Source organism: Entelurus aequoreus, linkage group LG03 (genome assembly GCF_033978785.1).
Source record: "Entelurus aequoreus isolate RoL-2023_Sb linkage group LG03, RoL_Eaeq_v1.1, whole genome shotgun sequence".
Classification (NCBI taxonomy): Eukaryota; Metazoa; Chordata; class Actinopteri; order Syngnathiformes; family Syngnathidae; genus Entelurus; species Entelurus aequoreus.
The window spans coordinates 695,956-712,705 of record NC_084733.1 but is presented as its reverse complement, the minus strand read 5'-3'; the positions used below and the strand labels follow the sequence as shown (position 1 = coordinate 712,705).

Genomic DNA, 16,750 nt, shown 5'->3' with positions numbered 1-16,750 from the left:
TTAGTATACGTACTTTAGTAACCTGTTTGGAAAAGTTTTCATTGCCATTTATATATAATCAATTGTGAGAATCGGTTTGAGTAAAAAATCTTGTTGAATCAGAAATCAATCCAATCGTCATCCCAAAAATCGGAATCTAATAAAATGGTGGGTTTGTTATACGATACACATTATCCTGAATGTTGTCAAAACAATACACACAAACACCCATAATCAATGTCAGAAAAAAATTAAACATTTATTGGGCATAAATATATTATATATACGCTACAGATACAGTTACGTCTTACATACATAGGGTAGTATTTGCAAAAACAAATCTATACATTAAAATTGATATGGCAGTTTCTTTTATATAATGCATATGAAATTGTCTAACATTTACAATACAAGAAGAAATGTGACTTTTTATTTTTTCAAACTCTTTCTCAAATTTGTAGACCATGACAACCTTGGAATGTTCACTTCTTAAAATCGTGAGGTAAAAATATATTTTTCGCTTAAAAAAATAGTTAAACACCTGTGTGTGTGTGTGTGTGTGTTTGCGTCACATTGCGGCCCGTTTCTCAGTTGGAAAAAATCCCTACTCGCTGTAAAAAAGGTACAAAGCCTAACAAAAAACCAAAAAGTAAAGAGGAATACAACTCAAGTGAGAAGGCACAAATATGAGTGTGTTGCTTCACAGGCCTGTTAAATGTCTCAAATGTGCAGGACTTAAAAGTTGGATGGGGTTGAGTCAACAATAATTGAAGGATATTTGAAAAAACCTAAAAGGGACTAACAAATAAAGGGGACACTTCATTACCTGTGCGTCACTACGCAACACCTGTGCAAAGTTGGCTACCCCACCTTGTCAAAATCTCCCCAAACTAGTCCTGATCTTTTGTGTTGCAAAATGTTTTTGTGTATTATAATTTGTACTATTGTTTTAGTTTTTATGTTAATGTGTAATGACATTTTTTTTCATAACCAGCCCCCAAACTTTGTCAAAATGTCCTCAAACTAGTCCCAATTGTTTGTGCTATAAACCTTGTTTAATTATTATAGTTGTATGTTATTTACACAAAGTTCAAGTGTTAATATTCACAACCAGCCCCCACCTTGTCAAAATAAACCCAGACTTGTCCCAATTATTCATGCTGCAAATTGTTTTGTGTGTAAATATTGTTTATGATAACATTATGATACATACCAGAGCCCCACCTTCTCAAAATCTCCCTAAACCAGTCCCAATTGTTTGTGCTGCACAATGTTTTTGTCTTGTATGTTAATGTTTGATGGTTTTTATGTCAACATTCTATGATTGGTAACCAGACCCCCAACCTTGTCAAAAGCTCCCCAAACTTGTCCCAATCGTTTGTGCTGCACAATGTTTTTGTCTATCATAGTTTTTATGTTAGGTATTTTATGATGTTAACAATTTTTTATTAACATCAACTTTTTATTATTCATAACTACCCCCCCAACCAAGTCAAAAATCTCCCCAAACGTGTCCCATTTGTTTATGCTGTATTTTTCTTTGTCTATAATAGTTTTAATGTCGTTATGTTGTGCTGGATATGAATCACAATTTGCTGTCTAAATTGGATCAGGAAATGATCATTCACGCGTTCATTTCGTCTCGCATTGACTATTGCAATTCTCTTTTCACCCTCTTCAACCATTGCAATTCTCTTTTCACCCTCTTCAACCAGTCAACGCTAAAGAGACTTCAGACGCTACAAAATGTGGCTTCCAGACTTTTGACCGGTGCACCCACAACAGTCCATACCACCCCCATTTTATCCTGGCTTCAATTTGCTTAGTTAAATTCCGCATTGAGTTTAAGATTTTAGTCCTGACATTCCGTGCGTTGCATGGTGGGGCCCCTCAGTACATCACTGACTTGTTATGCCCCTACTCTTCAGTTGCATGGTGGGGCCCCTCAGTACATCACTGACTTGTTATGCCCCTACTCTTCAGTTGCATGGTGGGGCCCCTCAGTACATCACTGACTTGTTATAACCCTACTCTTCAGTTGCATGGTGGGGCCCCTTAGTACATCACTGACTTGTTATGCCCCTACTCTTCAGTTGCATGGTGGGGCCCCTCAGTACATCACTGACTTGTTATAACCCTACTCTTCAGTTGCATGGTGGGGCCCCTCAGTACATCACTGACTTGTTATGCCCCTACTCTTCAGTTGCATGGTGGGGCCCCTCAGTACATCACTGACTTGTTATGCCCCTACTCTTCAGTTGCATGGTGGGGCCCCTCAGTACATCACTGACTTGTTATAACCCTACTCTTCAGTTGCATGGTGGGGCCCCTCAGTACATCACTGACTTGTTATGCCCCTACTCTTCAGTTGCATGGTGGGGCCCCTCAGTACATAACTGACTTGTTATGCCCCTACTCTTCAGTTGCATGGTGGGGCCCCTCAGTACATCAGTCCCTACTCTTCAGTTGCATGGTGGGGCCCCTCAGTACATCAGTCCCTACTCTTCAGTTGCATGGTGGGGCCCTTAAGTACATCACTGACTTGTTATGCCCCTACTCTTCAGGGTGCAGCCTCCAGTCTTCAGGCCAGGGTCTTCTAAAGATCCCAAAAACTGGTTTTAAAAGCCGTGGAGACCCGACATTCCAGGCTATATCTCCCAGACTCTGGAACAACTTGCACCAGTCCCTCCGTGATCTTGACTGTGTTGAAACTTTTAAAGAAACATTAGAAAACGTCTTTTTAGTAAAGCTTTTAGATAATGCACCTTTTATCTATCATTTTTAATCCACGTTGTATCCTTTTTATGATGTTGCTCCTGTTGTTTTTTATTGAATTGTTGTTTTACTTCACCTATGTTTTTGTACAGCGCTTTGTGATTGTCTGTGAAAAGCACTTTATAAATCAAATTAACTTACTTACAACAAAACGTTAGTAAGAAAAATGAGACAGTTGGGAAGGTTTAGGACAGGGTGGAGACAACTTCACACAGGTCTACAATACAGGTGGCGGGACGCATCGCACATGCGCAGTCCCTCGCCGCCGTGGACGCTACTTCCGCCCTATCCTTTATGGCGCTGCGATCAAAATGTGGCGGGATGGATCGCACATGCGCAGTCCCCTCGTCACCGTGAATGCTACTTCCGCCCTATCCTTTATGGCGCTGCGATCAAAAATAAAAATGTAACAGACTGGCAATAAGTAGTGTTTATGGAAAAACTCATACTTTACCTCATTTGTTGGTTTGCTCGCCAGCACAACTTTATCAAATATAGCAATGACCGCTAGCTCGCTGGCTAACACCTAGCTAATGCTCGACAATATAAAAGTGCTTCGACTCGGTTAGTACTAAAGTATTTACCTATAGCTCTATAGATATCTCTGCAAATCGTCTCTTAGCAAAACAAATACTGAATACAAAAAAAAGCACAATAACTTGTCGATTAAACCCAACGTCCGCCATTTTGATTGTTTTCAGCCGTTTTGTCTCTCTACAGTGACGTCAGTTCCGGTACGTGACATACTCCTCCACGTCTGGAAAATGGCACATTTTGCTTTCCCATTCCCAAAAAAATAAAACAATATGAAAAGAAGCATAATCACAGATCAAGTTATTTTTTTTTGTCATTTTCAGGGAGTAATAGTAACAATAATAATAATAAACATAATAATAATAATAATGCTGTTGTGTTACAGAAGAATATCACAGAACTTGGTCAAAACATTGAGTGAAGCCTGCCTGCCTGCACTTTGGCTAAAATAAAACATCTGAAGCTTCATTAAAACACAACAAAAAAAAAGAAAAAAGCCAAAGTTACAGGGAACATTTCTTGCTACATGTCTTCTCTAGATGTTACTACTTGGCTGAGCGTGGCCCAAACAAAGAGATGAAAATAAAACAAAACAGTACATATGTATTTGGTTACATGTTTATAAACTGCAGAATCCCAAACAACTGTAAGAGAAATACTTATAAAGGATTGCCGAGATAAGGAATGCTGGCCTTAAATCATTCACGTAAAAAAAACAACAAAAAAAAAACATGCTACAAGGAGAAAAAAATTAGTATATAACTACACTTGTCTCTTTTAAACAATAAATAAATGAAGATTGCACTGTAATTGGCATGTAAAGCACTGTATGCAAATATATAGTATAAATAAAAATAAAACAAACCCTACCAAGAAGCTAATTTTCCCATCGACTTTGGCAAAAAAAAAAAGAAAAAGAAGTGAGCTACTTGCAAAAAGGCACGGCGGATGCGACGCGAATGCGGAAGACGAGGAGGGTGGTCCGTCTCCTACGCCCCCCCCCCCCCCCCCCCCCTTCTTCTAAGGCCTTTTCCCTGAGGTACGTTACAGGCCTCAAAGACACTACAACGGTGGTACCTCGCTTTTCGTACGGCCAAACACGTGGAAAGATAGTCCCGTTGTGCCTTTTGTTTTAACTGCAAAATAATCCACCGTGGAGGGGCCAAAGAAAGTTGTGAGTCCAAACACTTTGATAAGGTGAGACACGCTATCTTAGCCATCAATGGAAAGTCATGTCAAATTAATGTCATTTATGTCTATTTCTATGATTATTCTCTATATTTTGGGGAGTTTGGAACAAATTGATTAGATTTACATGGTTTCTTATATAATTTGGTTGTGGTCGGAATGAATTATTCAAGGAAAAACGAGGTACCACTGTATTTCATACGGGTCAGGGCGACCTCTTTGGATGAGTATGGCGGGTATGGTGGGTCGGGGGTAGGGGGTACCTTGGCATTGACGTGCTTTTTTTTGTGGAGGGGGGGCAGAATGTTTGGTTAGCCAATATTCTCCCCTGATGACTTACCCATAGAGCACCTTTTAAAAGAGGGAATGGATTGATTAAGAAGTGTGGTGAGGTGGGAGTCCTTAAAAATATGGATTTATAAGGAAGGGTCCAGTTTAGTGTCTGCAAAAAAAAAGGGGGAGTCCGGAACATGTTGTATGCTTTGTACCGTCCACCGCATTTAGCTATTTGTTACTAATATTGTGTATATATATATATATTTATTTCATATAGATCTATTTATATTAGATTACTGCTTGTTCATACTCAGAATGATACAAAAAAAAGTAAAGAGACAAAAACGTCACAGGATAGCAGCATCTTAGATCACACTTGGATTGCATTACTTTGGCGACCGAGCGAGTGTAGTGTGTGTGTGTGTGTGTGTGTGTGTGTGTGTGTGTGCGTGTGTGTGTGTGCGTGTGTGTGTGCACAAATCCAGTAAGCACAGCTAAAGCTTTGAGTGAGCCTACATGAGAATATGTCTGAGTGGACTGCAGCAAACAAAAAAGGAAATGAAAAAGAAAGGAAATGGAATATTTGTTTTTTCAAAATAAAAGACTGCTGGATGTTTTAAGTCTTGATTACCAGCGTGAGGAAGCCGACTAGACAAACAGCGTCTCAAGTGTTTTGATTTAAAAAAAAAGAAGAAAAGGTTTCAGGTGGATTTGGTTTCTCTTTCTATCCTGTAAGCAAAACAAAAGTAAAAAGCTTCCCTCACTTCATGAAGAAGTACTGCAGCAAATAGGCCATGAGGATGGACAGGACGGCCAAGACGCACACGATCAGCGCCGCGAAGCGCTCGTCGCTCGACATCAGGCCCGAGGCTTTGCCGGCGCCGTCGGCGGCGCACGGCTCGCCCGCCGCCGCCGCACCCCCTGCCGCCTCCTGGCGCCGCAGCGTAAACAAGGAGGAGGGGCTGAGCGGGCCGCACAGTTCCTGGCACGTGTCCTGGCAGAGGCGGCAGGCGCCCACGCGGAAGCGGTAGTCCGTGTTCACCTGGAGGCCCGTGACCTGGAACACGCCCTCCTCGCCCTTAAACACCTGGCGGGACACACCCACACGTCACTTGCAAGCAATAGTGCTGTTCTTGCTACTAAAAAGGAGGATCAATAATGCATCCAAACAAGAACTAAATCAAATCCAGTTTACCCAAAACAGCTGCCAGACTAACTCTCCATTGCTCATTTAGGACCGCCATTAAGATCATGCATCATCAATTGTCATGGATGAAAGACCAGCTTCTATTTTTAATTAGTATGTTAAATTACCATGGATGAGAGTTGGTGAAAGACTAGCTTGTACTTTGATTCTATTTTAAATTATTATGTTAAATTACCATGGATGAGAGTTGGTGAAAGACTAGCTTGTACTTTGATTCTATTTTAAATGATTATGTTAAATTACCATGGATGAGAGTTGGTGAAAGACTAGCTTGTACTTTGATTCTATTTTAAATTATTATGTTAAATTACCATGGATGAGAGTTGGTGATATGTTAAATTACCATGGATGAGAGTTGGTGAAAGACTAGCTTGTACTTTGATTCTATTGTAAATTATTATGTTAAATTACTATGGATGAGAGTTGGTGAAAGACTAGCTTGTAGTTTGATTCTATTTGAAATTATTATGTTAAATTACCATAGATGAGAGTTGGTGAAAGACTAGCTTGTAGTTTGATTCTATTTTTAAAACTAATCTATATATAACATAACCTGCTCTCAGCTGTTGGTGCTAGTGACAGTCACAACTATAGACATGTTCTAAGGGTACGCAGCACGGAGCGCTGCTGCCTACTGGCGCTGACCAGACGCGGGGCCGCCATCTTGGAGTGGTGATCAGTGCAATTCATTTGGCAGGAGCAATGAACATTTAATTCATCTTACCTCCCTGAATACCACTGATTTTCACGCGCTTTTTTGTCATACGTGTAGCTATGATAAAGGACACATGTTTTATTATTCATAGTTTGCTTAACAGTAATAGAATATTCTTACATGCTATAAGTGACCAGATCAAAAGTGGGAATATAATCCCAGAAAAGGGTCAACTATTTTGAAGTTGAAGAAACAATATGATGAGGTTATATATACATGCTACATAAACAATGTATGAATACATTAGATATCTATACATCTTATAGACTGTATCTCTGTTGTTGCAGCAGCAGAGAGTTTATTCTGTCTTGACACTTTGTATTGATATTTTCAGTGTTTCCCACACATTCATTTATTTGTGGTGGCCCGCCACGAAATAATTACGTCCGCCACAAATAAAAAAAAATAAAAAAGTTTTTTTTGTTTTTTTGTCCTGTCCAGCTTCTCAGGCAAATCATATAGTTCAGTGGTCCCCAACCTTTTTGTAGCTGCGGACCGGTCAACGCTTGAAAATGTGTCCTACGGACCGGTGGGGGGGGAGGGTATTTAAAAAAAAAATATATATATATATATTTTTTTTACATAAATAAATACAATCATGTGTGCTTACGGACTGTATCCCTGCAGACTATATTGATCTATATTGATATATAATGTATATATTGTGTTTTTTATGTTGATTTCATTAAAAAAAAAAAAAAAAAAAAAATTTTTTTTTTTTTTTTTTTTTTTTAAAATTTCTTGTGGGGCCCGGTACCAATGGCCCGGTGGTTGGGGACCACTGATATAGTTGATGTAGATGCCCATATAGGCTGTTCAGATTTACTTTACAAAAGAGAAGTGTAGGAGACTTCTCTTGTTGCCTTATTTGTATTTGACCACTACTGTTTTCTGTTTATTTGTTACTGACTGTGGCAGGACACCTCTGCCTCTGTTTCACTTTATGTTGCTGGTAAATAATATGCTTGTAGTAGTAGGCTAAAGTTAAATTATTTAGTATGCACTAATTAAAGGGGCAGAGCTTTAAGAGACATTTTAGCTTTTATATTTTATAAGATATATTTTTTGTAAGAACCACAATTAATAAATATATTTCAGTGAATAACTTATTGTTCAAATCTGTATATAAATATGTACATAAAGTGTTGTAATTATATTGTTGGATGGATGGATGGATGGACGTTTAAAACAAAACTGTTATTATTAATTAGTAAGTATACATTTTTTGAGCCTTTTTAGAGAAAATCATATCATTGTAGTAAATTATGCAAATTACTCAATGATGTCATGGTGACCACGCCCATAGCCACGCCCCCACCGCCACAGGTATCTTGGCAGTTTATGGGAAACACTGACTTTCTATTACATTCTTCCCTTAAATGGTCATGTTTACAGTGATTGTTTCATATGTATTTTTGATGTATGTCGCTTTGGATAAAAGCGTCTGCCAAATACTTCAACATAAACATTAGGGGTGTGAGAAAAAATTGATTCAAATTCGAATCGCGATTCTCACGTTGTGCGATTCAGAATCGATTGTCATTTTAAAAAATTAATTTTTAATTTTTACCATTTAAAAAAAAAAATGTTTTTAATGAATCAATCCAACAAAACAATACACAGCAATACCATAACAATGCAATCCAATTCCAAAGGCAAAGCCGAGCCAGCAACACTCAGAAGTGCAATAAACAACAATTGAGAGGAGACACAAACACCACACACAACAATTGAGAGGAGACACAAACACCACACACAACAATTGAGAGGAGACACAAACACCACACACAACAATTGAGAGGAGACACAAACACCACACACAACAATTGAGAGGAGACACAAACACCACACACACAACAATTGAGAGGAGACACAAACACCACACACAACAATTGAGAGGAGACACAAACACCACACACAACAATTGAGAGGAGAAACAAACACCACACACACAACAATTGAGAGGAGACACAAACACCACACACAACAATTGAGAGGAGACACAAACACCACACACAACAATTGAGAGGAGACACAAACACCACACACAACAATTGAGAGGAGACACAAACACCACACACACAACAATTGAGAGGAGACACAAACACCACACACAACAATTGAGAGGAGACACAAACACCACACACAACAATTGAGAGGAGACACAAACACCACACACAACAATTGAGAGGAGACACAAACACCACACACACAACAATTGAGAGGAGACACAAACACCACACACACAACAATTGAGAGGAGACACAAACACCACACACAACAATTGAGAGGAGACACAAACACCACACACACAACAATTGAGAGGAGACACAAACACCACACACAACAATTGAGAGGAGACACAAACACCACACACAACAATTGAGAGGAGACACAAACACCACACACACAACAATTGAGAGGAGACACAAACACCACACACAACAATTGAGAGGAGACACAAACACCACACACAACAATTGAGAGGAGACACAAACACCACACACAACAATTGAGAGGAGACACAAACACCACACACAACAATTGAGAGGAGACACAAACACCACACACAACAATTGAGAGGAGACACAAACACCACACACAACAATTGAGAGGAGACACAAACACCACACACAACAATTGAGAGGAGACACAAACACCACACACAACAATTGAGAGGAGACACAAACACCACACACAACAATTGAGAGGAGACACAAACACCACACACAACAATTGAGAGGAGACACAAACACCACACACAACAATTGAGAGGAGACACAAACACCACACACAACAATTGAGAGGAGACACAAACACCACACACACAACAATTGAGAGGAGACACAAACACCACACACACAACAATTGAGAGGAGACACAAACACCACACACACAACAATTGAGAGGAGACACAAACACCACACACAACAATTGAGAGGAGACACAAACACCACACACACAACAATTGAGAGGAGACACAAACACCACACACAACAATTGAGAGGAGACACAAACACCACACACAACAATTGAGAGGAGACACAAACACCACACACACAACAATTGAGAGGAGACACAAACACCACACACAACAATTGAGAGGAGACACAAACACCACACACACAACAATTGAGAGGAGACACAAACACCACACACAACAATTGAGAGGAGACACAAACACCACACACAACAATTGAGAGGAGACACAAACACCACACACAACAATTGAGAGGAGACACAAACACCACACACAACAATTGAGAGGAGACACAAACACCACACACAACAATTGAGAGGAGACACAAACACCACACACACAACAATTGAGAGGAGACACAAACACCACACACAACAATTGAGAGGAGACACAAACACCACACACAACAATTGAGAGGAGACACAAACACCACACACAACAATTGAGAGGAGACACAAACACCACACACAACAATTGAGAGGAGACACAAACACCACACACAACAATTGAGAGGAGACACAAACACCACACACACAACAATTGAGAGGAGACACAAACACCACACACAACAATTGAGAGGAGACACAAACACCACACACAACAATTGAGAGGAGACACAAACACCTGTCAACTGTCAGTTTAGGCTGCTTGCCGGCTCCTCATCACCACTTCAAGATGGCGGCCCAATTTCTGGCGTCACAGCAGCCAATGCTGCGTCTACTTATAAGATGTTTATGGGCACAACTATGGTAGCCCTAAGAGGTGCTCTCACCCATCTTAAAGCCAAAAGTGCTGTGTAGAAAAAGACTGCAATGTACAGTATAGGAGACTGTAATGTACAGTATAGGAGACTGTAATGTACAGTATAGGAGACTGTAATGTACAGTATAGGAGACTGTAATGTACAGTATCGGGCAATCACTTCCTGGAATCCACTTCCACAATATCTGCTGTCAATCACCAGCAGAGTGGCTTTTAAGAACAGACTAAGAGGAGAAGTATTGCGGAAAGAGATTATTCTAGATTGTACCTAAAGTCATGACTGCTTTTATTGATTATTGACTATTTTATTGATTATGGGACAAGCAGTAGAAAATGGATGGATGGTACTTTTTCATCACTTTTGTTAGTCTTTGGTACACTAATGTGTAAATTATAGGCCATTGGTCCTGTGTTTTATCTTTGGTATGAACATTATTATGTAAACTCCAAGTTATTGTTTTTTGTTGTTGCCATTTTTGTATTTCAACATTTTATTATTGATCATGTTGTACTGCATTGTAATCTTTTCTTTTGTGATGTTTTTCTGCCTGGACCGCAGGAAGAATAGTCTCCACTAATGGGGATCCTTAATAAACTAAGTAATAACAGTCATGATAATAATAATAACCCCAACAATTAGTGTGTGTGTTTGTTTACCTGTTTGTATTCGGAGTCTCGCCCCACCAACACTTGGAGAAGGTAGCTGACAGGGTCGCCTCTCATTGGTTGGATGGTTTCCCAGGTGATCTCACACAAGTTACCCTCCAGCTGCTGCACTCTGGGAGCTGGCAGGTAAGCACGTTCAAATTAGGGACAAGAAAATATTTTTGTAGGCGGCTTTATTAGTAGATTTTGTAAAATACTTCAAATATGGTAAATTGCAATAATTTCACCTCAAAATAGTGTATTTACTGTGAATGGAAAAACAGTATTGCTGTTTTTATGGTAAAAAAAAAAAGGCAGCTTAATTGCCAGAATTTTACTGTAAAATTGACATTAGTTTTTTTACTGTAAATAAAAAAACTGCAATTTTACAGTCAAATTAAAATGGTGAAAATGGGGTATCAGAGATGATGCATGGTTGAGTGGAGTACCTTTGAGGGCGGGAGGCACAGACTTGGTGGTGCAGAAGGTGTGGTCCTCAGAGAAATGTCCCTCGCCAGCATCGCTGACTGCTTGTATTCTGAAAGTGTAGCTGCTGGACTCCGTCAGCCTCTGCACCTTGTAGGTGTGACTCGGCCCGCGGTAGATGTTTACGAACCTGCCGGGCCAAAAAGAGGGCCAATGAGTCAGGGAAGGACACGCTGATGGACGACCAGCACGGGAAGAGAAGGAAAAATGAATGGTGATGAGCTTTTTATGCTGACTCTTTATTTCTGCACGCTGCCTTCATTAAACCACTTCTACAACCTTCTTACGTATATAAGACAATTCTTTTTTTATTACTAAATTATCACATTACCATTGACATCCTCAACACAACAACCTAAATGACACCTTTTGTGTCATTTTACATTTTGGGGATTCTTAAAATGCGATGGAGGGTAAAATAAGAAACAAATAAATCAATAACGCTCTAAATGATTGCTTAACAGTGTCATTGCTTATAGTTAAAATTAAATACAATAATAAATGTGTCATTCATTGATTATGTTTGCTATTAATTACATAGTTAAATGTGTCATTAATTGATTATAATTTGATTTAAATACACAAATCAATGTTCCATTAAGTGATTATGATTGGAATTAAATGCATAATAAAATGTATCATTAAATGATTACAATTGGAGTTAAATACATCATGAAATGTCTCAATTGACTATAATTGGAATTAAATACACAATTAAATGTGTAATTAATTGATTTTAATTGGAATTAAATACATCATTAAATGTCTCAATTGATTAGAATTGGAATTAAATACACAATTAAATGATTAGAATTGGAATTTAATACATAGTTAAATGATTAGAATTGGAATTAAATACATAATTAAATGTCTCAATTGATTATAATTGGAATTAAATACATAATTAAATGTGTCAATTGATTATAATTGGAATTAAATACATAACAAAATGTGTCATTAAATTATAATTGGAATTAAATACATCATGAAATGCCTCAATTGACTATAATTGGAATTAAATACATAATTACATGTGTAATTAATTGATTATAATTGGAATTAAATACATAATTAAATGTCTCAATGGATTATAGTTGGAATTAAACACACAATTAAATGTGTTAATTGATAATAATTGGAATTAGATACATAATTAAATGTGTAAATGGAATTAAATACATAAGTACATAATTAAATGTCTCAATTGATTATAATTGGAATTAAGTGCATAATTAAATGTCTCAATTGATTATAATTGGAATTAAATACACAATTAAATGTGTTAGTTGATTATAATTGGAATTAAATACATAATTACATGTCTCAATTGATTATAATTGGAATTAAGTACATAATTAAATGTCTCAATTGATTATATTTGGATTTAAATACACAATTAAATGTGTTAATTGATAATAATTGGAATTAAATACATAATAAAATGTGTCATTAAATGATAATAATTGGAATTAAATACATTATGAAATATCTTAATTGACTACAATTGGAATTAAATACATAATTAAATGTGTAATTAATTGATTATAATGGAATTAAATACATAATTAAATGTCTCCATTGATTATCATTGGAATTAAATACACAATTAAATGTGTTTATAATTGGAATTACATAATTTAATGTGTCAATAAATCAATGTTTATTTATACAGCCCTAAATCACAAGTGTCTCAAAGGGCTGTACAAGCCACAACGACATCCTCGGTACAGAGCCCACATACGGGCAAGGAAAAACTCACCCCAGTGGGACGTCAATGTGAATGACTATGAGAAACCTCGGAGAGGACCGCATATGTGGGTAACCCCCCCTATTATAATTGGAATTAAATACATCATGAAATGTCTCAATTGACTATAATTGGAATTAAATACATAATGAAATGTCTCAATTGATTATAATTGGAATTAAATACATAATTAAATGTCTCAATTGATTATAATTGGAATTAAATACATAATTAAATGTCTCAATTGATTATATTTGGATGTAAATACACAATTAAATGTGTTAATTGATTATAATTGGAATTAAATACATAATAAAATGTGTCATTAAATGATTATAATTGGAATTAAATAGATTATGAAATGTCTCTATTGACTACAATTGGAATTAAATACATAATTAAATGCGTAATTAATTAATTATAGATTAAATTAAATACATAATTCAATGTGTAATTAATTGATTATAATTGAAATTAAGTACACAATTAAATGTGTTTATAATTGGAATTAAATACATAATAAAATGTGTCAATAAATGATTATAATTAAATACATATATAAATGTGTTACTAATTAATTTCATGATTAAATATATGATCAATATATTGATATAAGCCCGAGGTGGCCATGCATTTATTTGAGGTAAGGTGTTTATTTTGCCACAGTCTATAGTATTATTATCTTGATGAGTTAGCAGTATATTAATATTACAATAACTGCAATAGGATAAACTCGACTCTGCTTCTTTCTACTCCTTTTCAGACATGTTGAATTGTGCAATAGTAAAGATGACAACCATTTAAAATGGACAAATACGGCAGTTACGGTATTGCGTTCATATTCTGACCCTGTGGTGAAGTTGTGCAATAACATAACAAGTGTGCTGAATAAGTGAGGCGTCCTCTCGTTGGTGACCTCTGTGCATAACAATCCATCTTCATCAGCGAACAGACGACTGGCACGCTGCCAATCAACCACAAGGTGAGGAACTATTTGATGTTCAACGCCACCAGCTGCTCATGCCCTGTAACATCTCCTCTGACCTGGACGTCAACACACGTTGCCATGGAGACCATCCAGCGTAAACCCCGTGTGCAGCGCCAGTGCGCAGGTAAATAATACAACATGAAATGTGTGCAAAGTGAAGACCATTTCACCTTGTTTTTTTCATCCAGTAGAACAAACATGATAGCAAAAAAGTGTCTTATGAATATGAAGTCCATCTAGCAGCTCCAATACTGGCTTTCTTCCTCCAATATATTATTATCATGATCATTCCTGCACATAGCAGCTATGTTGGATTTTTTCCCTGCTTTGTTCTTCTTTTGGTTGCTCTGCGAATAGCATTTAATAAGTCCAAAACAATATTATCACATTTTCTACACATTTATAAAGTAAAAAGAATGTCATTGAAATTCTGTCAATGGTCAAATTCAAAAAATGTTTCCATAACAACAATTTGACTTTTTCTTGCAAATTAAATTCATGCTATATAATATCTATTCAAATAATGCTACATTCATGAATTAATAAAGTGTATTATACATTCATTTGCCTTGTGAACAGCACTTTATAAGTGCAAAATATTTGTCATCACATTTTGTACACAATTTATAAAGCAGAAATGTCATAAAAATGCTGCAAATAATGTCATTCTAAAAATATTTATACAACAAATTTGGTACTTTTTCTTGCAAATTCAATTAATGCTGTAAAATATCTATTCAATTAATGGTTAATACATGGATTCATTAGGTGGATTATATATTAATTTGCTTTGTGAACAGCACTTTATAAGTGCAAAATAATATCACATTTTGTACACATTCACAAAGTACAAAGAATGTCATTGAAATTCTGTAAATGATATCATTTTAAACATTTTGCATTTACAAAAATGTTTACTTTTTCTTGCAAAATAAATTAAAGCTACTGTATATACACTATCTATTCAAATAATGGTTAATACATGAATTAATACAATTAATTATATATTCATTTGCTTTGTGAACAGCACTTTATAAGTGAAAATTAATATTATCACATTTATAAAGTAAAAATAATGTCATTGAAATTCTGTAAATTATATCATTTAAAAAATGTTGCCATTACAAAAATTGTACTTTTTCTTGCAAATTAAATTAACGCTATATGCACTATCTATTCAAATAATGGTTAATACATGAACTAATAAATGAAATATATTTTCATTTGCTTTGTGAACAGCACTTTCTAAGTGCAAAATATTATTATCACATTTATAAAGTAAAAATGTCATAAAAATGCTGCAAATAATGTAATTCTAAAAATATTTATATAACAAATTTGGTGCTTTTTCTTGCAAATTAAATTAATGCTATATTGTATGTATTCAAATAATGGTTCATACATTAATTAATAAAGTGAACTATAAATTAATTTGCTTTGTGAACAGCACTTTATAAGTGCAAAATAATATCACATTTTGTACACATTTATGAAGTAAAAATGTCATTAAAAATGCTGCAAAAAATGTAATTCTAAAAATATTTTCACATCAAATTTGGTACTTTTTCTTGCAAATTAAATTAATGCTATATTATATGTTTTCAAATACATGAATTTATTAAGTGAATTAGATATTTATTTATTCATTGAAAACTTATTTTTTACCATTTTAAATATTTCAAATATTATTTTAATTAGTAATGTATCAACTGTTACGTTTGTATTTAAATACATTAGCTTAATTATATAGTTCTATTGTATTATCACATTTTTACGATACACCTTTATTGTATATTGTGTTGCTATATGATGTGCTATTCTGCGCTGCTTTTGTATTATGATCATTCATTTGGTCAAGTATTATTAGCATGTAATGCATTTTGAAAGGTAGTCTAGCCTATGTAATATGTACACATATTCCTAATATTATTATGGCATTGAATGTGATAAATATGTGTAATAATGTCCCTGACAAACTAATACATACAGTTGAAAAGAAAACATCTGCACTTGAAAAATAATCAGATAATATGCATTGTAAAATATATATAAACTATTTTAATAACCTTGACTGAAAGCAGCATATTGATTATAATTGTTAAATGAACTACAACATTGCCAGTGTTGTTCAGTTAATAATACATTTCATACAAAAGTTCATGTTTTTCAGTCATTTATTGTTTTGTTTATTTGAGGTGTGGCAGTTAATGGAGCTATGGGATTTATGGAAGAATCTTAGTTTGGAGAATTGGAGGTAAGACTCTTGCGGGTGTACCTAATAAATAGGCCCGGTGAAGGAATGGTCTTGACAGTTATTGGAGGAAGCGTAAATTCCTCCTGAGGCCTGAATGGGGAGGAAGTACATTTCCTTGGAATGCAATGAGAGGAATAAAAATGCATGAGGCCAGCAAACATTCATATTAAAGGTGTGTCGGCCAAAAGGGAAAATTACATTTGCACAATTTGAC

The 16,750-nt window shown here is 35.9% G+C and overlaps 1 protein-coding gene across 2 annotated transcripts in view; it reads right to left on the bottom strand.

The window, feature by feature from the left end:
* Nucleotides 1-219: 219 nt before the first annotated feature.
* Nucleotides 220-16,750, bottom strand: part of fndc3ba (fibronectin type III domain containing 3Ba) — a 233,921-nt gene continuing 217,390 nt past the window's right edge. For both annotated transcript variants that reach the window (XM_062040932.1, XM_062040933.1), the window contains exons 24-26: nt 11,511-11,677; nt 11,074-11,201; nt 220-5,839 (exon numbers count right to left, since the gene is read on the bottom strand). In XM_062040932.1, coding sequence (XP_061896916.1) covers nt 5,513-5,839; nt 11,074-11,201; nt 11,511-11,677 — 622 coding nt within the window. In that variant the 3' untranslated portion in view covers nt 220-5,512. The remainder of the gene's footprint in view (nt 5,840-11,073; nt 11,202-11,510; nt 11,678-16,750) is intronic.